This window comes from Oryzias latipes, chromosome 20 (assembly GCF_053564925.1).
Source record: "Oryzias latipes strain Hd-rR chromosome 20, Olatipes_Hd-rR_3.1".
Classification (NCBI taxonomy): domain Eukaryota; kingdom Metazoa; phylum Chordata; class Actinopteri; order Beloniformes; family Adrianichthyidae; genus Oryzias; species Oryzias latipes.
The window spans coordinates 4,240,230-4,266,098 of NC_136256.1; the positions used below are offsets into that span (position 1 = coordinate 4,240,230).

Genomic DNA, 25,869 nt, shown 5'->3' on the forward strand with positions numbered 1-25,869 from the left:
CATGAACAAGGTAAGAATGGTGGGAACAAAACAAATCATCTTAAGCTCTTGGGAAAACGATCACATAGGCTGCACGGTATCAGTTATCACTCTCTAATTTTGATCCCAAACTGGGTCCTCTCTGTGTGGAGTGAGCATGCTCTCCTTGTAAATGCCTCGGGGTTCCTCCAGTCCAAAACATGCTTCATAGGTTAATTGGTGAATCTAAATTGTCCATTAGGTGCGGATTGTGTGGTTGTTTGTGGTGAACTGCACTCTGCTTTCACCCTTCAGATGGATAGGCTCCAGCAACCCATTGATCCCGAATGGAATAAAGCTAATAATTAAGTTTAAACATGGATGGAGGGAAAAACACATCACACAGTTGAGGACCGCAAGCAGAGACATGAAATGTATGGAGATGATGTTCTAAATGCTTTGCTCTGTGAATCTAAAATTCATCAAGTTATAAAAACAAAATCAAGACTTGCAGCAGTTTAACGAGTTTTTTATACACTTTTTTGACTTTTCACTATTTCACTGGTAATTTATTTGTTAATTGTGTAATTAAATAGACTAAAAGGAAAACCTTTCTATCAGTTTTCCTTCAAAATGTCTTCCTTTTTTGTTTGTTTTGGGATATTTTCAGATTTCAATTAATGAAATTCAAAGTTTTAAATGTGACTGCTGTCTAATGAATGGGGCCGTTTACTTTGAAAGTCCAAACCAGAAGCGCTGGGCTTTTATGGGTCAGACTTTTTTCAGGGGTTGCTAGGGTACAAACTCCCTAACAACCACATCCCTGCAGAGGAAAAGTTAAGGTTTTCCGTCTTAAACTATTGAACTGAGTTAATAGTTGGAGCAGATGACGAGGATGACGAGACTTTGCTGCAAATCTGAGCCCGAAGCTGCGCCTTAGGAGAAAATGCCATCTACCAAGGTTATCAAGGCGAAGCCAGTGGAGGCAACCAAGAAAAGCATTGACAAACACAAACCGGGAAGGGCGACAGAAGCCGGCGCCGCAGACAGTAAACCTAAAGCGGCCGCTGTGCGTAAAAACCGCGCGTCGAGCTGCCCGAGGAGCGCGCAGCAGCTGCCGCGCGGCAGGTGCGACAAGGCCGCCGACAGGAGGGAGGAGGTCAGGCCGAGCTGCGAAAGGAGAACTAGGTCCACTGCTCCCAAACCCACAGAGAATGGGTCCAGAACTAACCCGGACACGCGCAGGGCGACAAGCTCCGTGAGACAAGGCGCTGCCACGAGCGCGTGCCCACGTCAGAAGGAGCAGAAGGGGGTCAGAGAGGCAAAACTACTCATACAGAGGTGAGGCAGTGAAGATGGACCTGGGGAAAACAGTGTGACAGGGAAGCAGGGGTTCACAGCATTTACCTAAAGATGTGATTCTCTGCTGCCGGGAGTATGTCTGTGCAAAATAATGTAATTTCTCATGACTGAAACTACACAGGACTTTACATCCAGGTGAACTACCTCCGAGACTTTTCACAACACTTTTTTTACACTTTCAGTCTCATTTCTCCTAACAAACTGATGTGTTTATTTGTCTGTTGGACTAAATGTTAAATTGCTCCACAAAAACATAATTTAAACACCTCATAGCAGAAATGTCTGTAGTTTTTGTTCGGGGAAGCATCAGTAAAGCATCTAATTTAAACTCCATGTGGGTGTTATGATAAAAAAAAAAGGAATAAAAAAAAAGGACTTTATTAGGACAGCCAGCACAGAGTTCATTCTGACTGAGTGCACCCAGCACTGCAGAGCAGCGCCTTGTTGCAAATGCAGGGCCAGTCCTGCTGTGTGTGGCCATCTGCTGCAGCGGGTTAATCCCCACACGTTTTACCACCCGCTGACATGACTGACCTGCAGGCCAAAGCATGTATGTCACTCACTTTTTATTATCTTTACAAAATAGAGTTTTCAACCAGAGACAACATCTTTATAACTCCTCTGGTATGTCTGTGTCTAAGCTGTCTTTTTTAATTTTATAGACATTTAATCCTAACTAACTTCAACATGGTCTCTAATGAATTTAGTAAAAAGTGAGGTGTCTTCATGTCCAGAGAAAACGCTGAAACTTTTCATAGCTGAATTTTCATTTTGATCCAACATCTCTTTGATGTGGATATAAGGGGAAAATGCCCAAACCCTCCAAAAATAGTAAACCCATTTTTAATAGGAAAAGAAGCAGAAAAACTCAAGTTTTTAATAATTACAAACTCATCATCATCATCCTCATTGTTCAGAAACTGGTGTTTTTAGGTCTACACAGCCACAACATCTGCGGTGTAAATGTGACAGTGGAGCTAAAATCTAAAGTTAGACTGAATAGTTCCCTGGATAATCTTCACCCAACAACCTTTGTTCTGTTACACAACAAATTCATCTGATGTATTAGATGAAGAAGAGATTATTCTACAAATGCAGATGATTTTTATCAGTTGGTCACTCAAATCTACTTCATGATGTAAACTGCATTTGCATCACTCTGTTTATATCTAAACAACTAACAGATTTCATTTGTTTGTGTTCTTTAAAACACTTTGGAGTTCATACGATTCAAATGTAAAATGATGAGCAAGACCAAAAAAATGTTGTAAATACTCGATGTTTTCCATTTCAGTAACAAAGCCTTCACCGTCATTCCACCAAACCCAAAGAAGAGAAGGGAAATCCAGAAAAGTGAGTGTTCTTTGTGTTCATGTTTGCGTTGTTGTAACTCTCAGCTTGTCATTCAATTCTGAATGACTTTTGGCTGGGTAGAGGCGGAGGCAGAGCTTGCTGCTTTGGAGGAGCTTCGTCTCAGCAGAGCAATGACCTATGTGTCCATCGACCCCAGCAGTGTTGGTGAGAGCGCCGTGACCAACGCCACACGTTCATGGTGTCAACTGTTCTCTCTGACAGCACCCCTTCATACTGTCTTCACAGGTGGCTGCATGAGTCTGGAGGAAGTACGGCTGAAGCAGCAGCAGGAAATGATGCAAGCCAAGAGGAAACAGAAACAGGTCTGCTGGTTTGCACTCGGGCTTTTGATGTCTTAATCCCAGCAAACGCATGACAATGCAAATCCATGTGTAATGGCACCAACAACGGAGAGTTGCTGAGGAAAAACTCCTTAAAGTTCAGATGCTGCAGCTTCACTCTCCATCAGCTCCCTTTTTCTGAAGGTGTCTTCTCCTATCTTGACTCTTATTTCAGATGAAGAAGCAGGTGGTGGAGGAGGCAGCTGTCCTGACGAGCTGACCATTGCATCTTCTTTCTTCTCTGGATCCGCTCAACTTATCATTCAGATCAAACATTTGTAGGCAACTATACAGCTACTTATTGACAAAACATGTCCTTCTGCACAACTGTATGAGTCACACACATGTATTTTGTTTTGGACATGTTAATTAGCTTGCAGTGTTTTTGTATTTTATACACAGGTATCTATGTTCATTTGTATTGATGACATTCTGCAACATAAAACAATAAAATATGTTTTTGACACGGTGCTAAAGCTTTGTTTGGACACAGTTAGACACAGTTTTTCTTGTGTTTAGGTGCTCAGGAAGACATTATTAGATATATTCTATGTTTAGCTGTTGTTGTTGCATGTGATTTTTATTTTATTTCTAAAATACTGACTCGTTTCTAATTGTCAGAAAAATTGTGATATTTAGACATGCAGTGTCTTTTCAAAATCCTCTTCATTTGCAGCTGATTGACACTGTGCTTCTGCTGTTCTGCCGTCGGCCAGCAGAGGTCGCGCTCTGCGTGATGAGGGCACGTCAGTGGCAGGGCAGGACTTTACGTTCAGAGAACATTAAGTTCGCTGACGGAATATTTAACAGGAAGTTGACAGCAATCGTGTCAAAATCATTGAAGGATACAGATACAGTCAATATGGTGACACCCTAATGAACCAACAGCACGTATATCAACCGGAAACGGTTGGTTTCAGTGCGTCACATCTGTGTTAATGCGTTTAAGAAACAGATCGAACGCAAATAAAACTAAATGTCACAGGTGCCACTTTGCCATCGAAGTACATTTGAAAAGTACGTTATGGTACTAAAACAACAAACTACGCATGCGCCAAATGTCCAGAACATATGATTCGCCATATTTGTAGTTTTATACGTCACAAATGCTGCGTTCACTGAATCCCTGTAAATTATAGCGTTTTTGTTTCGCATAATAAATAAAAACAATAAAAACAACTGCACATAAGAGTCTTTATTTTGGTTAAATACTGTCAGATTTGGTGGATTTTCAAGTATACTGTTCACGTTCATATCCCTTTGGTCAATAAAGTTTTCTAGTATTAAATATTACAAAGCTGTTAAAGTGGTAAAGAAATGTGTTGTGATTAAACAACAGTGTAAAAGCTGTCTTTAACAATCATATCAACTACTTTTGATCAAGTATAACAGTATTATTATTGATGTACTCTGCTAATTTAGTTTAGTCCAAATTATATTATATGAAACGTAAAAACGTTAAATTTGACTTTTTTTAATGGGCAACTATTTTTCAAATTAACATGCATATTTTTATGATGTTTTTCACAAGAGCCGTCTATCTTCGAGTTTGAGAGACCTTTTCATCAGATCGTCCTTCTTTCGGAGCGCACCTGAAGGCGGCGTGATCTGGTGGCTGTTGAGATGATCTTTGTGTGAACGAAGCAGCACAACGAGCGCAGCTAGCAGCCCGCTCCAGGCAGACCCACTGACCAGAAAGACGCCGGGCCAGACGCGTTCCGTGGCCGAACATTACCGCTTTCTGCGATTATACAGCCACAGCGACAGTCTAAAAATGGTAAGAGGACGTTTTAGTTTTTGAGTTTTCACTGTTAGTGGTTTTTTTTTCCTAACGACAACCAGCTTAGCTTTGCGCTAGCTGCTAAAGCTAAGCGGTTAGCGAAGTGTTTTCCTGACTCATTATTGAAGAGCCCAAGAAGCTAGGCTGCCATTTTACACAAGGCACTTAGGACTCGATTGATGCCTTCTGGCACGACAGAGACGATTCTTATTAAATATAATAAAAGGAGCATATATATTTAAAGGAATGGCGGTATAAATCAAGTATCGTACGTAAATCTAAGGCTAGTTGTTCACACAGGGGCCAAACAGTGAGTCGGGCTAACAAGCTAATCCGAGACGGCTAATGAGTCTTAGCGGTGTTGCGTAGCAGTGTCAGACTCCGGTCGTAGCACACTGAACTATAATCACAACAGTGGTTGTCAACTTTAGTGTAAATTGTTAGATATCAGCGTATTTAGTTGGATTGTTTTCGCTCGCTGTCCGCCTCCCGTGTCGTGTTCGGACTCCAACCTGAAACACTCCAGCGCCGTTGAGCATTATTTCTCTGCCCAGGATGACGAGGTGTGGGTTGAATGCCAGACTGAATTTACAGCCCAGCCTTTGTGTCCAGCCACGTCAGTATTACGATCATTGTTAGGTGTTTTCCGTTTAAAACACCACTGGCTTGTCACCCCCTAATGAATGAACGCTTCATCACTTCCTGACAGGTTTTTATGACAGGTGAGAAAACTCGTTGGTAGTCTTCCATATGATGGGGTGTAGAAGTCCACCTCTTCATGTAAATGCAATTTTTCTTTTAAATACTTTGTTTAAAATATTGTTTCTTATTAAGACAAAGTTAGAAGTGGTTTTTGCTCTTGTAGTTGAGCTGAAGCCACATCTGTTTCATATGTTCTTGCTTATGAATAAATATTTGCTCTTTTCAGATACTTTGTTAAATTAAAAAATGGGATTGTTATAACTAGAGACCGAAATAATAGTTTAAATTCACATGAAAGAACTGTAAACATCTTAATTTGAAAGGCTTTCACACTCTTCCTTGCCCTGGATTATTTGATTAAGCATTATTAAAACAAATACCAAACGTTTTTACTTAAATGTAGGCCTTTTTCTAGAGACTGGCTTATATTTCCTTGATGTTATTGTTCTTTTGTATGGAAAAGACTTGGTGCTGTTTTGCAAAAACAAACTAGATTTTTTTCTTTTTTTAAGGTTTCAAACTTTTTCTGACTGGTCATATGGAAAAGTATATTTAGGGATGTTGTGTTCCCCATTTACATTTGATAGCTTGAACTTCCAGTGACAATAGATTACTTATTCAACGATAAACAAAAAAGATCATGGTATGTATGATATTGTATTCTGAAATTGCTTTTCCAAGCTTGATCAGGTTGGCATAAATTTTCTGTATTTCAAGGAGGTGGAGTTTTGATTATTTACTTTTAGTGAATCGTATGTAATGCGTGGATTAATTTACAGTTGAAACCAAAAATGTATATACACCACAATAAAACACATGCTTTTTTTCTCACCATCAGACATGACATTAAAGTACACTTTTCCTGTTTTAGGTAAATTATAATTAACAAAATTATTTCAATTTGCTAAATGTCAGAATAATGAGACTAGGTTTTGTTTTTTTAGACAAGTTTTTATTACTTTTATCAAGGTCAAAAGGTAACATACATTTCCTTAGTGTTTGGTACTATTGCCATTAAACTGCAGTACTTGGGTCAAACCTCTTGGATATCCTTTCACAAGCTTTGGTAGGAATTTTGTCCCGTTCCTCCTGACAGGACTGGTGTGAATGAGCCAAGTTTGTAGGTGGCCTTGTGTGTACACGCCTTTACAGCTTTGACCATACATTTTCAATAGGATTTAGGTCCAGGCTCCAAAACTTTATTGTCCCTAAGCCACTTTGTAACCAGTTTGGCAGTATGCTTCAGGTCATTGTCCTTTTGGGAGATCCATTTGTGCCCAAACTTTCTGGCTGACGTCTTCAGATGTTGCTTCAATATTTCCACTTACTGTTCTTTCCCTCATGATGCCATCTATTTTGTGAAGTGCACCAGTCCCTCCAGCAGCAAAACAAACCCACAAGATGATGCTACCACCCCCATGTTTTACAGTTGGGGTGGTGTTCCCAGGCTTATGTTTCCTCCAAACATAACGATGGTCATTGTGGCCAAACCGTTCTATTTTGGTCTCCAAAAATTAAAGTTTTTACCCTTGTGTGCTTTAGCAAACTTGAATCTGGCTTTTCTACGTTTCTTTTGGAGTAATGGCTTCTTCCTGGCAGAGTAGCCTTTCAGCCCATGTCTGTACAGCACTCGTTTCACTGTTGATAATGTCACATTCTTACCATCTTCAGCCAGCGTCTTTACAACATCTTTTGCCTTCGTCCTTGGGTTGTTCTGGACATATTGGACCAAAGTACGTTCATCTCTGGGACAAGGAACCCGTCTCCTTCCTGAGTGATATGATGGCTGGACGTTCCCATGATTCTATACTTGCGTACCGTTGTCTGAACAGATGAACGTGGCGCCTCCAGGCATCTGGAAATACATCCAGGAAAGAACCAGACTTGTGCAAATCCCCAATTGTCTTCCTAATATCTCAACTGATTGCTTTTAACTGTCCCATGATGTTTTACAAACAAGCAAGAGTGTTTTTAAATGTGCCCTAATACATATCCACAGGTGTGTTTCTAATAAACTCTAATGCTGTCAATAAACGTATCTGATGCTTCCACAGAGATGACATCATCATCTGGGGTTTCCCAAATTGTTTAAAGGCATTGTGATCTTTGCGTATGTGATCTTTTGACTTTGAATAAGTAATAAAAAAAATGTCTTAAACCCTAGTCTCATTATTCTGACATTTAGAAAATAGGAATAATTTTGTTAATGGTAATTGACCTAAAACAGGAAAAGTTTACTTTTATTTCATGTCTGACGGTGAGAAAAATGCATGTGTTTTTTTATGTGGTATATATAAACTTCTGGTTTCAACTGTAGATGGAACTGAATGTAGAACAAACCAACTTTATAATGTCTTTTTAAAACTTTTTATAGAGATAAAAAATGCCAAAGAAGTATCTGTTGTCCTTCTGAACATCTGCTTCTTCTTCTCCTGTGGAATGTGTCAGTTTGAGGAGACTCTCGTCAGCAGCATCAGCTTCCTTCATCTAAAACCAACACACACACTGCCTACACCGACTGCCAGCTGGCATTTTCTGCCTTTTTAGGTTTACTTACCTTTTTATGTGTGTCTTACAACAAATTGCTGTTTTTCTAAGGCTTTGAACTGTTTTTTGTATTTCATTTGTGAAAGAAAGTTGTAGCAAAGAGAGTTCTTGAGTGATGTTTACAAGCAGCATGTGTGCAGCACATGCTGAATGTTGTTGGCTGACTTGCTCTCCACGCATCACCTCTATAGTTTTTACTTGAGTGGCTCTGCATTTGTAAGTCAGTGTGATCAGCCGAGTACTTATTCATTTTCATGAGTCAGTTCTACAACTTTTCTGTGTCAGTCATAAAAACATCAAATTTAAGATGCGCAGCCAGAGTGGCAGCCATGAAAAGGCCATCCTGTCTGTTTACAGACATACTGCAGCTACACTGGCTGGGTCAATGGGCTGTTGTGAAGGGAAACACGAACTGCTCTGTGAAGTTTGTAGATATCCAGCCTCTTCTGAAGTTTCTGGTTGGGAGGAGACTGCTATTTCTTCTTATTTGCTGATCCTTTATTTGTGAAGTTGTTCCTTGCTTTTAAATTCTCTCTTTTCCAAACACCTTTATTCACCTTTTTTATTCAACCGTGTCTGCTGTAACCAATTTCTGTCGTTTCAATAGTCTTTACACAGCACGCATAAATGTAGGTTTAAATTGAAGGTAATGAAACACATAAAAGAAAAAGTCTTTTATTACCCAATAGAGACATAATCATCCATAATTTAGGTTACACGTTATTGTAAGGAACAAGAGTAATCTCTCAATGAAGCCTGAGATGTTTGCCTGTTGTGAGTCGGCACTGCCCTGGCTGGTTTCTGAGTCGTTTTTGGCTGTGGTTTACATGCATGCTCCAAATATAGGGTATTAGGTTGTTGAGTCTGGCCAGGACACACGGTGACGAGGGTAATCAGATTTACTGAGCTGAGTTTTTTTCCCCCCCACGAGCGCTGCTCTGCCTCTTCCTACCCTGGACTGGTTATTATACCACTCCCTGCATCCACCCTGTTCAGGAAAAGTCTCATCATCATGGTACAGGACCAAGAAACTGTGCTGGAAACTGAATGCAGGAGAGCTTTGGCTGTCTGTGTATCAATCACCATCTAGAATCATTAGGATTGGGTCTCATAGCCATTGTATTAAATGGATTCAATAGTGATTCACTAGTTCATAACATCATTTACAAATAGACACAATTTAATTCAATATTGGTGTATGTCTTTTAATTTTCATTCCAAAATTGACTGTTTGTAAAATCTTTTAACGTAGCAGGGGATTTAAAAAAACTAGTGTGAAACTATTTTTCATAAACTAATATTTTTTTCATCAGAAACAAACTTAAGAGCTGTTTTTGCATGAAAAAAAACATACAAAAATCAATATTAACCTAAATGATTATTAGATATGTGTAAATTGTCAGATTTACATTTGAAAATAAATAAACCCTTTGGAAACGTAATCTGTTGGACAAATGGCAGATTTTATTGAGTTTGCTGGTACTACTCAGTTCATCTGTCATCAAAAATTTACTGTGCACATCATTTATACTGGTTATTTACAGTTTTCCTTATGTAAACAAATATTTGTTCGTTTTTATGTCACTGAATCTCCATTTTAAATAGGAGATGAACAGAACTGATTTGATTTAAGCAGCAAATAAACAGAATACATTCTCGCAGATTTGGCTGGTAAAGGAGTGAAAGCTGTTTTTCAGAATCAAACTATTTTTGATGGAAATTTAAAAAATGACAAAAGATGTGTCATTAAAATTAATCTTGAACTTTAGAATCAAAATTGACTGAGGTCTCTCAGTCATCCAGGTCATGGTATCACAGGCTTCTGTTCTTGGATGCCACTTTAGTCTGGCACGGAACAGAAGAGGCATAGCATTAAGTCAGGACTCAGCAATCCAACTGAAAGACACAGAACTCTCCTTTGAAGACAACAACCGCATTTAGGACAGAGGACTGATGGTTTACATAGGAAGTTAGAAAGCATCTATGTTTAAATGGATAAATCTTCTCATAACAGATGTAGGAGTTTGAAACATTTCCTGTTTCCCATGTTCAGCCCTGTTTTGAAATTTTGGCCAACAGACTATGATTATATTCATCCACCACAGATAAACAATGGACCCACCAACAAGTGCCCTGATCAGCATTGAATCATTTGCATCTGTTCATGTGACGTCCAGTTGCTTTTAGCAACAACTCTGTAGCAGTCAGCACATAAATAACCTGAATTCTCCATCAGCTGCTGAAACTAAAGATACTTGGATGAGCAGCAAATTGTTTTCTAGATGAACCTTTAAAGTTCAGCTGCCCTGAAGAACGAAATCCTGCAGTGAAAATCCAATGAATGCATTATTTACGCAGCAATAGTTGTGTTACCTTTTTTATTATCTAAAAGATAATGTTTGACCTGTCTTTATTAGCTGGTTATAGACTTAAGAATATCTTATTCTTTCTTCTTAAAACCAAAAGTTTTTGCTGTCCCTTTAAAACGTTTTTTACTCAAGTGAAAAAGCTGTCAGGCTGCTTGTTTGCATGGAGGACTAGATTTGCTGTTTCGTGCTCGAATGAAGATAGACAAACTTTACCTTGTTTCCATAGCAGACTGCGGTTTTATTTACATGTTGGTGATGAATAGGAGCAAACGACAGCGCAATCAATTTATGACTTTTACGGATAATTTTTTACTTTTTTTTTTGTCTTCAGAGTAAAACCTACAAATAAAGTATTTAGTTAACTAAAGAAGTTAACTAGTTACAGAAAGTGCAATCATAGAAATAATTAAAATACATTGAACACATTTATCTACTGACAAAAAACTCCTAAAATAAATGACTAAAAAACTTAGATTTTCTTAAAGCTCTGCTTAGGGGTTTTGTGCCACTTTTTTCTACCAAATCTTCTTATTCTGGGTTTTCTCTATTTAAAAATAACATGTATTTTTATTGGAAGAAAACCCTTAGTATGACCTGAAAACATTCTAATGTACTAAATAATGTACTTAAATTTTTATTAAGGAAATGTCAATAACTGAGGATTGCTGCTTCAAATTTTAAAACAACTTTACCTTTTTCAGTTTTTTTTTCATCTATATATTTTAGTAGGATAAAATAAAAATGTGCAGTTATGCTGGAAGTGCTTCAAAATTAACTGTCTTTATGTGGTTTGTTTCTTTAGTCATAAAATGTCATTTCATTTTATTAGTTCCTTGAAAATGAAAATGTTTTACAGTGCCGTGATGAAGAAGTACAGTCCTGGACGTGGTGCTCATGATGATCAAGAGGAATGAGATTCTAGTTTCACAACATGACTCTGTTGGTCCTTATGACCGGGCTGTGTAACTGATTTCAGGTCAGATACTGGGGAGTACATGTGTGGTGTCTCTTGGTGTGGGAATCTGAAATCTGATCTGAGCGATCCGGTGAAGGACAGCATTCTTACAACCAGAGATTAGACTCATAAGAGACGAACTAAATCCTTCAGTGTTCAAGTTTGATGACTTTTTGGTGGGTAAAGTATCCTAAGTTGCGAGGACAACTGCAAAAACACCCTATGTAGACTTGACTTTGTGAGTACATTAGGGCTGTGTTGGATGGGCAGAGATGGAAGCAGGTCTGAAGTTGCATTGAAATTGTTCGGTTCCCCTGTAAATCAGACCGTCTGAGCTTTTTCAGTACAACAGCCTTCTGGGTACATCCGCTTTGATCAAGATAACGTATTATCCTAAAATCGTATATATATGTCAGTTAGGGGTGTAATGATTTATTGACTTAATTAATCAATTAAGATTCTAGATCCAACTGTCTGAGGCAAGTTGTTAATCAAATTGACCTATACCATTTATAAAAAAAAAGTCAAGATTCTGTCAATCTTGTAAAATACCAGTTGGGTTGAGACACGATAGGTTAATATTACTATAATGTAAAAACAACCAAGTGCATCACAGCGGACAACACACATGTGATGACAGCAAAAACGGATCAGTCAATCATTCCAGTCCAATGTGTGGAAACAACTTTTGAATTTAGCAAAGACGTGACAGTGCACTAAGAATGTTCCCTTTTTACACACTGGTTTAAATTTTGGCTAAAGTTGTACTAGATCCATTGTAGGTCAGTGAATCGGATCGTCCAAAATCAACTAATAAAACTATGAATCGTACCGTCAACCACAAACTAGCTAATTTAAATCAAATTGTTGTTCAAATTAATTGTTACACCTTTAATGTCAGTATAATAAATAATTCTCTAGAGTATTATAGAAATTTTAAAGTCAGCTTTAAAATGGCCAAGATGACTGGCTGTGGCTAGCTCTTTTAATGTTTTCTTCTTCTACTCCACATGGAGTTTAGAGATTCTCCATGTTGCAGATTATAAAACAATGTAGTTTTTTTCTGCAAATCATGGAATTAACTGCTTTTTATTGAATTTCCTCCTTGCAAACCTAATCTGCCATCACATACTGGATGATGTGAAATGTTTCTTGTGTATAAAATCATCTGTCTCGTTTCCATTTTTAGAATGCATCATTTAGCTTAACTTTAAATTTTAATTTGAAGAAAATAATTTTTTAAAAGCTGTTATTCCCAAAAATGTAAAGCGTATGATTCATAAACCAGATCACTCCTTTTTTTTTGGTCATTGTTTTTGTGGCAAAAACATACCGTATTTTCCGGACTATAAGTCGCACCGGAGTATAAGTCGCACCAGCCCAAAAATGCATTATAAAGTAGAAAAAAACACAGATAAGTCGCACTGGACTATAAGTCGCATTTTAACTTTCACAACCTTATATGACACAATCATAGCAGACTGTTTATCTAATAATTTCACAGTAATTTTTTTCAAACTTATTTATTTATTCCTTTCATGAAGCATCATTGGCCAACTAATACTCTGTTTTCATCCTGTATTTGTAGAAACAGTTGTCATTTTTATTGCATTTCTGAATCTATGAAATCATTGGAAAATAGAATATTATGTTGTTAGCCTTCAAGATCTTACTGTAAAAAAAGTTTGCTGTTTCTCTGAGTCACTTAACATACTCTTAACACTTAACATACCTCATACATCAAATTGACCCAGTAACATCATCTCTGTTCCTCACAAATGAACATAACAGGAGGGTTAACAATGTATTTATTTCAAATTATTTCTAATATAAGTCGCTGCGGAGTATAAGTCGCACCCCTTGCCAAACTATGAAAAAAGGGCGACTTATAGTCCGGAAAATACGGTATTTAGTTCCCTTGTGAATTAAACGATACCTTCTGAAGTTCCACTCTGATCATCTTTTGTATTATCGTACAAGTGTTCCCAGTGGTCTTTTCAGTATGATGATGCAGTTTTTAGCCAAAATCTAAAAACCTGTGGCGTTTTCTAGGACATAGTTTCTGTAGAGCGGTAGGAGTTCATGAGAAATTCACCTCTGGCCTGGAGCGGGACTGTTGGCAAAGATGGACGTGGAGACGTACATGGCAGCCATGTTGTAACAAACTGCCAGTGTGTGGGTGCATTTTTGTCCCCTGCAGAAGGCTGCATGGATGTGGGCAGGACATTAGTTATGTCAAGTTATGCATCTTAGGCTTGCATCTGTATTAAAAGGACACAAAGACCAGAATTTTGGCATCAACTAACTTGGTTTGAAAGTTCTATGTATATATGTGGTTATTGGGAGTTTGTGTTGGGGCAGAGCAGTGGATGCAGATGCCGTGCTTTGTGGGAGGATGGATGCTGGAGACAGAAGTTGGGTGTGGAGCGGACAGCTGATATTTCTGACTGAAGGCCTGATCCAAGCCTTGGTGTTCCTGAGGCTTCTCCTCTGCCTCACTGCCCACAGTGCCTCTCTATCATCTCTGCCAGGGTGTTGCTCAGAGAAGCACAAGTCGAAAATACTGCAGTGTCTGGGCTGAGCGATTGCAGTGCTGAGGATTATTCCTGCAGTGGGTACTCTTGCTTTACATTAAAAAAAGGGAAAAAAGCACATCCTTTTTGTTTCTGGGTTGTACGTTTTTAAACATAACACTTGTGTAGTTTTTCTCCTTAGTAGTGACTGCATACCCAAGTTTATTTTATAAGATGTGTTTGATAAATTAAGCTTGATTTATTATTTAATGTCTTCACTAAAATCAAGTTCTGTTCCAATCCATAGAAAAGTGGTAATTCTTAGGATAATTCTGTTTTTTTCTGACTTTAGTTGTTATTTACAATAAAGTTGCAGAATTATATAACAAAAGAATTATCAATCTCCTCAGAAGTGGCTACTGTATATAAGAAGGCTGCTTCTGGTAAGATTTGTCTCTGAACATGATTTATGAATGTCTAAAAATAGTTGATATCAGCTGCAGGAACATGGCCTGAGCAAAAACCTCTTCTTTAGCTTTTAAAAGAAAAAACAAATATCAGCAGTTGCCTTCCTCACATTCTTACAGTCACGACCTGATGAACAGCTGCCACATCACTGAAGTCACTCAAATGTCTTCATCGTCAGTCTTTCTAGGAACTGAAGGCAGCAGCTCCTGCAACCTCCCCCCTCCTCCATTTGTGTCACATGTCCCGAGTCTCCAGCCCTAATGGCTGGGAATGGCCAGAGACCGGCATTGCCTCCTGGTACTTCCAAATATAGCAACGCTGCCTACATGTACACAGCAGTTTTACTCATCCACCTGCCTTCTGCACACTGTTAGGCTGCTTTCACACAGCAACATTTCAAGGTTACTGAGTTTTCAGCACCAATAATTGTGAACGCAAACATCAACATAGTGAGGTTCAATGCTCTCATCCACACAGTTACATTTCACTGATGTTTTCTCATATTTTTGAAGCCTTGTCCTGTAAATATCTCCATTATAGTTCCTCATCTTCTTGACTGAACGTCTCATTGACCTGCTTTCATACAAACAAAATATACAGTGATCTCAACAGCATGAACGCTCTTATTTTCTTATATTTGATGTTTTTACTAAATATTAAGAGGCTTTCTGATCCATGCAGAAGGTCTCACCCTAATTAATAAATAACTGAACTTACATCTATGAATATGTTCACTTGTGGGTGAATAATACATTTCTCCTGATGCCACACATGCAGGTTATTAACGCCAATTATGATCAGCTGTAGTGAAGCAATAGCTTTGTCTTTTTATGTTTAAGGAAATGATGAGATTGGAGTGTTAACACGCATAGACATCCTCACTGCTGCTTTACAAACAGACATGTTGATGTTTTGATCTGGCATCATAGACAGATGCAAAGAAATGACTTCCTTCCTATGCAGTTGCTTATTTATATTGTGGGAATGTTAAGTGGCAATTGTTATGTTTTGAATGAAGGACAAAAAATCTGTTTCACAAAACTTTCAAAGTGTGGCTGCTGCAAGTTTTTTTCTTTAAATCATTGTCCAGCCATCCATCCTTTTCTGCTCATTCGGGACCGGGTCACAGGGGCAGCAGGCTAAGCAAAGATGCCCAGACTTTACTCCCTCAGGCCACTTTCCTCCTGATCCTCTCCGAGACGTTCTCAGGTCAGCTGAGAGATGACGTCTCTCCAGCGTGTCCCTGGTCTTCCCCATAGTCTCCCCCAGTGGGACATGCCCGGAACACCTCCCCAGGGAGGCACCCAGGAGGCATACGGACCAGATCCCCAAGCCACCTCAACTTGCTACTCTCGATCAATGAACCACTACCTTAGCGTGGTGATGGGCTTTGAGAGCTTGAGTGATCCCACGATCTAAGATGTCTGGGGCTTATACCCCTGGTGGGCAGACAGGCCAAGACAAAGAGCAATTCAGAACCTCCTTCATAAGTACTAAGCATCAAGAGAGGTTATGACGCCAGGATTGGGGTCACCAGGGCCTCACCCTGGGGCCAGGCCTAGAGTTGGGGCTTGCAGGCGTGCGCTTGGTGGCCGGGGCTCTTCCAACTGGTCGCAGTGGGGTTCATCCTGTAGAGACAAAGTGGCATCACTCCCGTGTGGGCCCACCACCTGCAGGATAGATTAAAGGGGAGCTGGTGTAATGTGGTTTGGGCGGGTACCTCAGCCCAAACCCCGATCATGGAACTTGGCTTTTAACTAATGTACCGGTAGTTTGTCACTTTTTTTGTTTGCGCTTTCCCAGTTTTTGCTCTTTTTTTTCCCCCTGTGAGACTGCTGTCCGTCTTCTAGGTGTTTTAGTCCCACCATCTCTGTGACAGATGCTGATGGCATTTATTCTGGACTCCCTATATCCTGTCAACACTAAATTAAAGCTTTAGGATATCATTAAATGTGGCTGTCATCAGTGCCACTGTGAACCACACCTTTCATGCTTTTGCAGTCATCATGTGCCCTGAGAACCACCCAAGTGTTTGGTGGCAGAAATGAAGGGTTTGGTCCGTTTGATTGGTCAGCCGCCCGTTATGGGTCACTTCTGGTTTTTCAGAATTAGTGCCCCCCCCCCCCTCCATGTTATAGATGGGGTTTGAACACATTTTCCTTGAGCTGGTACAGCTAACCTGCTGGTGTTACTGTGCTGTAACTACACTGGGATGTAAACAGTGGGTTATGCTGGTTAGTGTGGGCAATGGTTTTGAGGAAGTCGGGGAGACGCAGAAGTGGACTAATCTGTCTTTAACTGACTGACGTCAGGTCGCTGTTGGCCTGCAGGGCTCAGAGCCAGGTTTCGGCAGGTAAATACACATCAGCTGCTGCACTAATGACTTAAGTCAATACCGTAGAAGGAAATCTGAAACATCGTCGGTGCTTTTTGATTCTGTGATGTGAATTGGTTCTGAATAAAATCTGCTTTAAGTTGTGTGTCCAAAGTAATTCAAGCATTTCTTTCCTTCGTAGGTCATCTGGTGAAGTGTGCAAAGGGAGGAGGGCAGACAGCGCCACCTGGGCGTGCAGCAAGGGACTGCATCCCATCAGAGCACTGACAACCAGCTTCCTGAAGCTCTGCTGCTGCTGCCAGATGGACTGCAAACTCTGAGGATCCAAGGATTCAGGACTAAAACCGGCTGGGGGGGCATAACGCTCACTGGAGCAGGAAAAGGAGGGCATTGGTTGGGAAAGGAAAGGACAGGGGCTTTATGATGTCTACAAACAGGACCCAGAACCCACACGGACTGAAACAGATAGGCCTGGACCAGATATGGGACGACCTGCGTGCTGGCATCCAGAAGGTGTACACGCGGCAAAGCATGCCCAAGTCACGCTACATGGAACTCTACACGTATCCTGGGATTTAGTGGGGTCTGCATTTGGGTTTATTGGGGAAAGCTGGTGGTTTTCTTACCAGCTTCAACTCTAGAGATGTTAGTATCAGCAAGTTTCTATGAACACCAAAATCCAGGATCTGTTTTCATGCAGTAATCGTCACTTTTTCAAACCGTAATTTGCCTGTTTTAGTAGAAGAAAACTTAGTCAAGTTTTGCTTTAAAGTCCCACTCCAACTACATCTTAATCTGTTGCAAAAGTGTTCCTAGTGGTCTTTCAATTATGATTATGCCCTTTTTAGCCTACATCAAAAACCTGTGTCGTTTTAAGACATAGAGTCTGTAGAGCCGCAAGAGTTCATTATAAAAATCCCCTCTGAGTTGTGGGCGTGGCTGTTGGTGCAGAGAGACTCCACGCTGGTATCCCATCATTCCTTTATTTACACTTTCCCACTAGCTTACCGCCTCTTAAAACCCCGCTAGCATTAGCGTAGCAACAAAAATGGCTGCAATATTGAAGCTATCCAGCCGTACAGCTTAGATCTGGATTCCAGCTCAGATGAGAACAAAGACGTTCATGATAACATCTGTCTGCAAGTGAATGCTGCAGAATGGAGCAGAGCAGGGAGACTTTGGCTCGCCCATTTCAGTTGATATGTCACAACTCTAAGCTTTTTTAAAGCTTTTTTTATCTGCTCCTGATCATCACGATTTCAATAAAGAAATGGACAGAAACACAGTTTAATCTTAAACTCTTTAAATATGTCCTCCATCATGAGAAAAAACGCTACAAGAACATGTTAAGAACGCCAAAAACACAATTATTATTGGAGTGGGTCTTTAGAAGCTCCATTTTTCTCCATATTTGATGTGCAGAAAATAGATGATTGCGGGCGGGCGGCCATGGTGCAGCGGTAGACCATGATCGTAAGGTTGCAGGTTCGATTCCCACCTTGCCCATGAGTTGAAGTGTCTCTGGGCAAGACACTGAACCCCACCTTGCCTCTGGTGGTAGGCGGGCGCCTGTGTTTGGCAGCGGAGCGACCACCAGTGTGTGAATGGGTCTGTGACTGTAAAAGCGCTTTGTCCTTGTAGATAGAAAAGCGCTATACAAGTTTCAGCTTCATTCACAGCATGAATGTGTGCAGAAGTGGGATAGATTTTTTTCAGATGTTTTCATGCTTTCCTCCAGGTTTATTCCCTAACCCTTCTCTCAGACATGTATATAACTATTGTACCAGCGTCCACCAGACCGGCCAGGGCCCGGGCCGGGGATCTGGGCATCCAGCAAAGCCCTCCAAAAAGTCCACCACTCCAGGTGGGGCTCAGTTTGTGGGCCTGGAGCTCTACAAGCGGCTCAAGGAGTTCCTAAAGAACTATTTGACGAGTCTACTCAAGGTCAGTGCTCACCCATGTTGGGGCACGAGCGGGTTTGGATAAACGTCATGTCTGACGGGCTTGGGCTGTGTTTTTTTTCTTGCTTGTCTGCAGGATGGAGAGGATCTGATGGACGAGTGCGTGCTGAAGTTTTACACACAGCAGTGGGAGGACTATCGCTTCTCTAGTAAGGTCCTAAATGGGATCTGTGCCTACCTCAACCGCCACTGGGTCCGACGAGAGTGTGACGAGGGACGAAAAGGCATCTATGAGATCTACTCTGTGAGTGGGCAGACGCTGGTGAAGGTTGAAACGGGTCCCGCTTGGCTTCAGACTTTTTGTCTGTGAATCTGCAGCGTTGTAGCTTTCATTTGAACTTTTCAGTTGTTCTGCTGCAGATCGGTTGTTGACATTTGTCTTGTAGTTGTGCTCCATGAGCTAGTTTCTTTCAGCGTTTCTCCTTCAGAAGTCCATTCACTGTTTACCCAGTTGCAAATTATCAGCCCTCTACCCCCGTGCTTTACAGTTCATCCTAGCTCTTTTGGTCCCATCAAAATGTGTTTGCATCGTCTTTCCTGATTACCAATGAGGTCTGGTAGTTTTTAAAATGGTTTTAATCTCCTCCTACTGACTGACCAATTGTGAATTTCTCAGGCTGAACACTCAACCACTAGGCCACTGAACTGGAACTGTGTTTGAGAAAAGACCAAAGAAAGATTGCTGCTGTGACTAAATCTTAGTACTTGTTTAAGTAATCAGTCCTACAACAGACTGGTGACCTGTTCAAGGTGTACCCTGCCTTCACCCAACGGTAACTAGGATATGCTCCAGCCCCAAAAAGGATTCAACAAGTTCTGAAGATGGATTTGTGAATAATCATACTTATAAAAACTACACTTGAACTGGCTAAGCTTTAAACATGCTGTGTGCTTCAAACAGTGTTGGTAGTTCTTTTTCCCTTCATGTCATTTGAACACTGGTCAGGGTTTGGTTGTTGGTTCAGGTGAGGCGCTTGCTAGTTTGTGGTGCTGTGTGGTACATTTTTGTTAAAATCGGTGAAGAAAGTTGGAGAAAGTGCTCTGCAGCCTTAAATGTCATCATTAAAGACCTCATTTTTGCAATGCCAGAAAGTGACCTTCATAAAGAGCCAGCAGAAGCAGATGTGCACCATCAAATGCTGACCGTTTGCTTCTCGTTTCCTCCCCGCTCCTCTTCTACTCTGCCACCTCCTCCTCCCAGCTGGCCCTCGTAACCTGGAGGGAGTGTTTGTTCCGGCCCCTCAACAAGCAGGTGGGTTTGGGCTCTTTGTGGTCGTCCAGGTTCTGGTTTGCGTTGGAGCAGAGCTGATCCAAATGTCTTCCAGGTTACAAATGCGGTTCTGAAGCTGATAGAGAGGGAGAGGAACGGAGAGACCATCAACACCAGACTGATCAGTGGAGTTGTCCAGTCCTATGGTACGTCCCTGAGCACTAAGAAACCAGGAGAAATGAAACTCTTGAAGTTTTTGATCTAGAGCATCTGAATGAGGTCAATGACTCCTTTTCTGGAATGTAGGAAAGTTCTAACGAGTAGCTTCTCTTTTTTGTAGTTGAGCTGGGTCTGAATGAGGAAGACGCCTTCACCAAAGGCCCCACACTCTCTGTCTACAAGGAGTACTTTGAGTGCCAGTTCCTCACCGACACAGAACGGTTCTACACGCGTGAGAGCACAGAGTTCCTGCAGCAGAACCCGGTCACAGAGTACATGAAGAAGGTCGGGCTCCTAAGTCCAACCCTCCTGTTGTATTACAGGAGCTTTTGCTGATGTTGTGCGTTTACACAGGCGGAGGCGCGGCTGCTGGAAGAACAGCGGCGTGTGCAGGTTTACCTCCACGAGTCCTCTCAGGACGAGCTGGCCAGGAAGTGTGAGCAGGTCCTCATCGAGAAACACCTGGAGATCTTCCACACGGAGTTTCAGAACCTGCTGGATGCAGACAAGAACGAAGGTGAACCTGCAAAAGCCTCTGCTGTTTTCAGTTCTATGGCTGAGTTTAAGTGAACTCGAGCAACTCGGCCTGGATCTCCTTCACCCTGCGTGAATGCTGTGTTCTCAGATCTGGGTCGGATGTACAACCTGGTGTCACGGATCACAGACGGGCTTGGTGAACTCAAGAAGCTTTTGGAGACTCACATCCACAATCAAGGCCTGGCCGCCATCGAGAAGTGTGGAGAAGCTGCGCTAAATGTACACGCCCCTTTCTCAGTTCTGATTCTAGTCACTCACTACACTCACTGGCTACTTTATTAGGCACACCTATTCAGCTGCTCATTAACATACATTTCTAATCAGCCAATCACATGGCAGTAACTTAATGCATTTAGGCATATAGACATGTTTAAGACAATCTGCTGCAGTTCAAACTGAGCATCAGAATGAGGAAGAAAGCTGATTTTCAGTGACTTTGAACGTAGCACGGTTGTTGGTGCCAGACGGGCTGCTCTGAGGATTTCAGAAACCGATCTACTGGGATTTTCACCCACAACCATCTCTAGGGTTTACAGAGAATGGTCCAAAAAAGAGAAAATATCCAGTGAGCTGCAGATCTGTGGGTGGAAATGCTGTGTTGATACCAGAGGAGAATGGCCAGACTGGGTCCAGCTGATAGAAAGACAACAGGAACTCAAAGAACCACTGGTTCCAACCGAGAGAGCATCTCTAAACACACAACACGTCTAACCTGGAGGCAGATGGGCTACAGCAGCAGAAGACCACCAGGTGCAGCTCCTGTTAGCTAAAAGAACAAGAAACTGAGGCTAGAACGCACACAGACTCACCATAACTGGACCATAGAAGATGGAAAAACATTGTCTGGTCTGATGAGTCTCCATTTCTGCTGCCACATTTGAATGGTAGGGTCAGAATTTGGAGTCAACAACATGAAAACAAAGACCTGAACACTTTGAGACATGTCGGTATGGACCAAACTCTCTGAGGAATGTTTCTAGTACCTTGTTGAATCTATGCCACCAAGAATTAAGGAAGTTCTGGAGGTAAAAAGGAGTCCAACCCTGTTCTAGTAAGGTGGACCTAAGGAGGCCGGTGAGTGTAGTTCTAAAGAGCTAGCCTGAAGGTAGAGGAGGAAGCTACCTAAAGTCTTGATACAAACGGTATCTCTGGATCTGAGTCGTGTTCAGAGCCTTTAGAGCAAATGTGACCTAGAACGTTTAGCTCGTTCACACTGATGTTTCCTGCAGGACCCCAAAGTTTATGTCCAAACCACGCTGGACGTGCACAAGAAGTACAACGCCCTGGTCATGTCTGCATTCAACAACGACGCTGGCTTTGTGGCGGCTCTTGATAAGGTCAGTGACATCCTGAAGTGTTTGTGGAAGCCAGCTGCACAGATCTGAAGACTCGTGTTTCCATAGGCCTGTGGACGCTTCATCAACAACAACGCCGTCACCAGGATGGCTCAGTCATCCAGCAAGTCTCCAGAGCTGCTGGCCAGATACTGTGACTCTCTGCTGAAGAAGAGGTTTGTCTCAGAACGACATGGGCTGGAGACGGAAGCAGCTTCATTGAACAGTCTTTGTCTTTGATTCTCCCCTCAGCTCCAAAAACCCAGAGGAGGCGGAACTGGAGGACACGCTCAATCAAGTGGTGAGAGTCTTCAGTGGTGATGACTGTGTGTAAGAGCTTCAGAAGGCGCTCAGCTGTCTGCTCTTCCAGATGGTCGTGTTCAAGTACATTGAGGACAAAGACGTTTTCCAGAAGTTTTACGCCAAGATGCTAGCCAAGCGTTTGGTGCACCAGAACAGCGCCAGCGACGATGCCGAGGCCAGCATGATCTCCAAACTCAAGGTGAGCTCCACGGAACGCAGAGGAGGCCGGCACACCAACACATGCGCGCTGACAGCTCTGGCTTTGTTCTACTGCAGCAAGCATGCGGCTTTGAGTACACGTCCAAACTGCAGCGCATGTTCCAGGACATCGGAGTGAGCAAAGACCTGAACGAGCAGTTCAAGAAACACCTGACCAACTCGGAACCTCTGGACTGTGAGCACACAGACACACACACGCACACACACACACACACACACACACACACACACACATGCAGGCACACACCACACACACACACACACACATGCAGGCACACAAGTAAATGCAAACAAACATGCAGATGTCAGCACAGACACGCACGTGAAAGCAGACAAAAACATGCAGACACACATGCAGATATGTCAACACACACGTGCAGATACACTCATGCAGGCGCAGACTAAAAACATCAAACCTATCATTTTCATCAGGAAAAGGTTTAAACTGACAACCTATAAATATGTTGCTTTGAGTGGATCTGTAGTTCAATGCATTTCGTGTTAAAAAAGATTTTTCTTTTGGTTTTTATGTTAAAAAAAAAATATGAGAAAGTTCTGTGAAATCCCAGTTTCCTGAACTCTGTTTAATAAATCAGACTTGAATGGATTCAGTGATGTGTAGCTGTGTGTGGAGCTGCAGCCTGTCCAAGCTGACCCGCATTTCCTGCTTTCAGCAGCAGGGGGCGTCCTTCACCTGTAGGCAGGGATGGGAAATGGAGTATGGAGCACCAATGAAGCAGATTATGAGGACATTTCCTGTTAACTGTTGGTTGTCATTCTGCTACATGTGTGTCATGAGTGTCGGAGATCTCTCATCCACTCACCATGTTCTGTGGGTTTCAGTGGACTTCAGCATCCAGGTTCTAAGCTCTGGGTCTTGGCCGTTCCAGCAGTCCTGCACCTTTGCTCTACCCACAGAGGTAAAACTCCACCTTTCATGAAGCAGAGACCTTCTCACAGCTGACCATCTGGCTCCAGTCCAGTATCCGCTCTGTGCTCAGCCGTGCAAACCTTCAGGCTTGGAAGGTGCATTTCTGAGCACTCGCTCTCTCAAGGGGACTCTGTCGTAAACAGGACTGATGAACTCGGGGCGTCAAGGAGCTGCCCAGATTTTCTCACCCTCTACCACCTGATTCCCTGGATCAGGTGTATGCAGCCAATTAGAACATGCCAGAGCAGGAAATGTGGGGAACAGGCAGAAATAAGCGATTCCATGCCTGACGCAAAACAACATTAACCAAACGCTGTGGTCTAAAGACCTCAAAATCCCTCTGAGTCACCTTTGTCCGCCCTCAAAGGTGTAAAACGGCCTGCTGAGCAACGAATGAACATCGTTTTTCAAGGATGTCTTTTTGTCTCTGGAATCTGCACTCTAAGTGTGTGCGGTCTGTCTGGATGTTCTTGTTCTCTTGGTGCAGTTGGTGAGAAGTTACCAGCGCTTCACGTCGTTTTACGGCAGCAGACACAGCGGCAGGAAGCTGACCTGGCTCTATCACCTCTCCAAAGGAGAGCTGGTCACCAACTGCTTCAAGAACAGGTACGGCTGCTTTCGGCGTCACACCGGCACGCGTTCAGGGTCCGGTTCTCTTAAGAGACACTGCTGTTCACAGGTACACCCTGCAGGCCTCCACCTTCCAGATGGCCATCCTGCTGCAGTACAACACCGAGGACAGCTACACGGTGCAGCAGCTGACTGACAGCACACAGATCAAAACTGTGAGGGTCTTCCTGAAGACACGTCTCCACGCACACACCCACAGCGCTCAGCTTCAGCTTCAGCTTGTTCTTTCTGTTTTCAGGACATCCTGATTCAGGTTCTGCAGATCCTTTTAAAGTCCAAGCTGCTGGTGAGTGTCATGCGTTTAACCTCCAGAGTAGAACCACCATCCTAGATCTTTATTGATGGTTGAACCAGGAACAGCTCCACCAAAGAATCACTCTTTCTGACATTTCTCTTTAAAAACCTTGAGTTACATGATTATTTTTTACAATAGTGATAAAGTGAAAATGAAGAAAGTTTAGAAGATTCTAAAAACGATCTTCACGTTGCTTTTGTTCTACTAGCTGTAGCCACCAGAGGGCGACATTAAAAGAAATCAACAAAAGAGAATCTTTTTATCTATAGTAGAATATATTCAATTAGAATTGACGTGTACTTTCTGTCCCTTTGTACTATTTAAGTTTGTGGGCTCTGCTCCTTTAAGGCTGAGCTTGGACTTTTGTGTTTTTCAGGTTTTAGAAGATGAGAATGCCAACGTGGACGAGGTTGACTTCAAACCCGACACCGTCATCAAGCTTTTCCTGGGATACAAGAAGTGAGGAACAGATCTACTCCATGAAACTGAGATTTATGATCAGAGTTTGAAGGTTTTTTTCTTCTCCCTACCACAGTAAGAAGCTGAGGGTGAACATCAACGTTCCCATGAAGACTGAGCAGAAACAAGAGCAGGAGACGACCCACAAGAACATCGAGGAGGACAGGAAGCTCCTCATCCAGGTAAGGAGGATGAGGGGGAACCTTAGAGCTGCTGGAACAGTCTCAGCAGCATTGTGTGCTTGCAGGCTGCCATAGTGAGGATCATGAAGATGAGGAAGGTTCTGAAGCACCAGCAGCTCCTGGCTGAGGTCCTGAATCAGCTGTCGTCTCGGTTCAAACCCCGAGTTCCCGTCATCAAGGTGACAAACTCGAGCTTTGTTCTGTTGGTCGGGTGAGCAGCTCTGCAGTGTCATGTTGACTTTGTCTCCCTCTTGTGGACAGAAATGCATCGACATCCTGATAGAGAAGGAGTATCTGGAGCGAGTGGATGGAGAGAAGGACACATACAGCTACCTGGCCTAAATGCTGCTGCACCCCATCTGCTCTACTCACTTTTGTTTTTATTTGTAACTTTTTTTTCTTTTGAATTTTATTGTCTGAATAATAAAGTGTGGATTCCTGAGTCATGCGACCACACAGACCCACCAACCCGACGAAGAACTGCTCCCCCTGCAGTGATGGAGCTCCAACCTCCATCAGCGCGATCGCCTGTCCCGTTCCATCCGTACGACTCGCTCGCTTCATCCTTTTATTGTAAATAAAGACTCAAAGAGGAACAAACAAAACCTTCTCTGCATATAGTGCAAATGTATGAAGTAGTCTACAGCCAGTCAGGAGAGCCGCATCCAAAGGTTTCTGCATGCTACTGCCTACCCGCACCACAGTGACCGCCACAACGCAAGGATGACAGGAGTCACTCGGGATCCAGCCGCCGCGGCCACATCTCACATGGGTTCATGCAGGAGGCCAGATTCATCACTGAACGGTGGACATTTGTATAGTGTGGTTCATTTTCTAAATGTGTGATAAATAAAAACAGATTTCTCTAAACTGCGTTTCCTTCTCTGACGAGTTTCACATCAGGAG

General features: G+C 42.2%; 2 protein-coding genes across 2 annotated transcripts; both read left to right on the forward strand.

Moving 5' to 3' along the window:
* Positions 1–724: 724 nt before the first annotated feature.
* Positions 725–3,484, forward strand: LOC111946577 (uncharacterized). Its single transcript, XM_023949918.2, has 5 exons — positions 725–1,299; positions 2,615–2,673; positions 2,755–2,838; positions 2,920–2,996; positions 3,190–3,484. The coding sequence occupies exons 1-5, from the start codon at positions 905–907 to the stop codon at positions 3,232–3,234; spliced, it is 660 nt and encodes a 219-aa protein (XP_023805686.1). The 5' UTR covers positions 725–904; the 3' UTR covers positions 3,235–3,484.
* Positions 3,485–4,581: 1,097 nt separating this feature from the next.
* On the forward strand, positions 4,582–25,833 carry LOC101155471 (cullin-1). The gene is made up of 22 exons (XM_023949917.2): positions 4,582–4,791; positions 16,865–17,246; positions 18,447–18,627; positions 18,721–18,888; positions 19,846–19,896; positions 19,970–20,060; positions 20,195–20,358; positions 20,428–20,590; positions 20,699–20,829; positions 21,840–21,947; positions 22,014–22,120; positions 22,197–22,245; positions 22,315–22,446; positions 22,524–22,641; positions 23,310–23,386; positions 23,885–24,003; positions 24,077–24,182; positions 24,266–24,313; positions 24,699–24,781; positions 24,858–24,963; positions 25,029–25,142; positions 25,225–25,833. The coding sequence occupies exons 2-22, from the start codon at positions 17,104–17,106 to the stop codon at positions 25,303–25,305; spliced, it is 2,340 nt and encodes a 779-aa protein (XP_023805685.1). The 5' UTR covers positions 4,582–4,791; positions 16,865–17,103; the 3' UTR covers positions 25,306–25,833.
* The last annotated feature ends 36 nt before the right edge of the window (positions 25,834–25,869 follow it).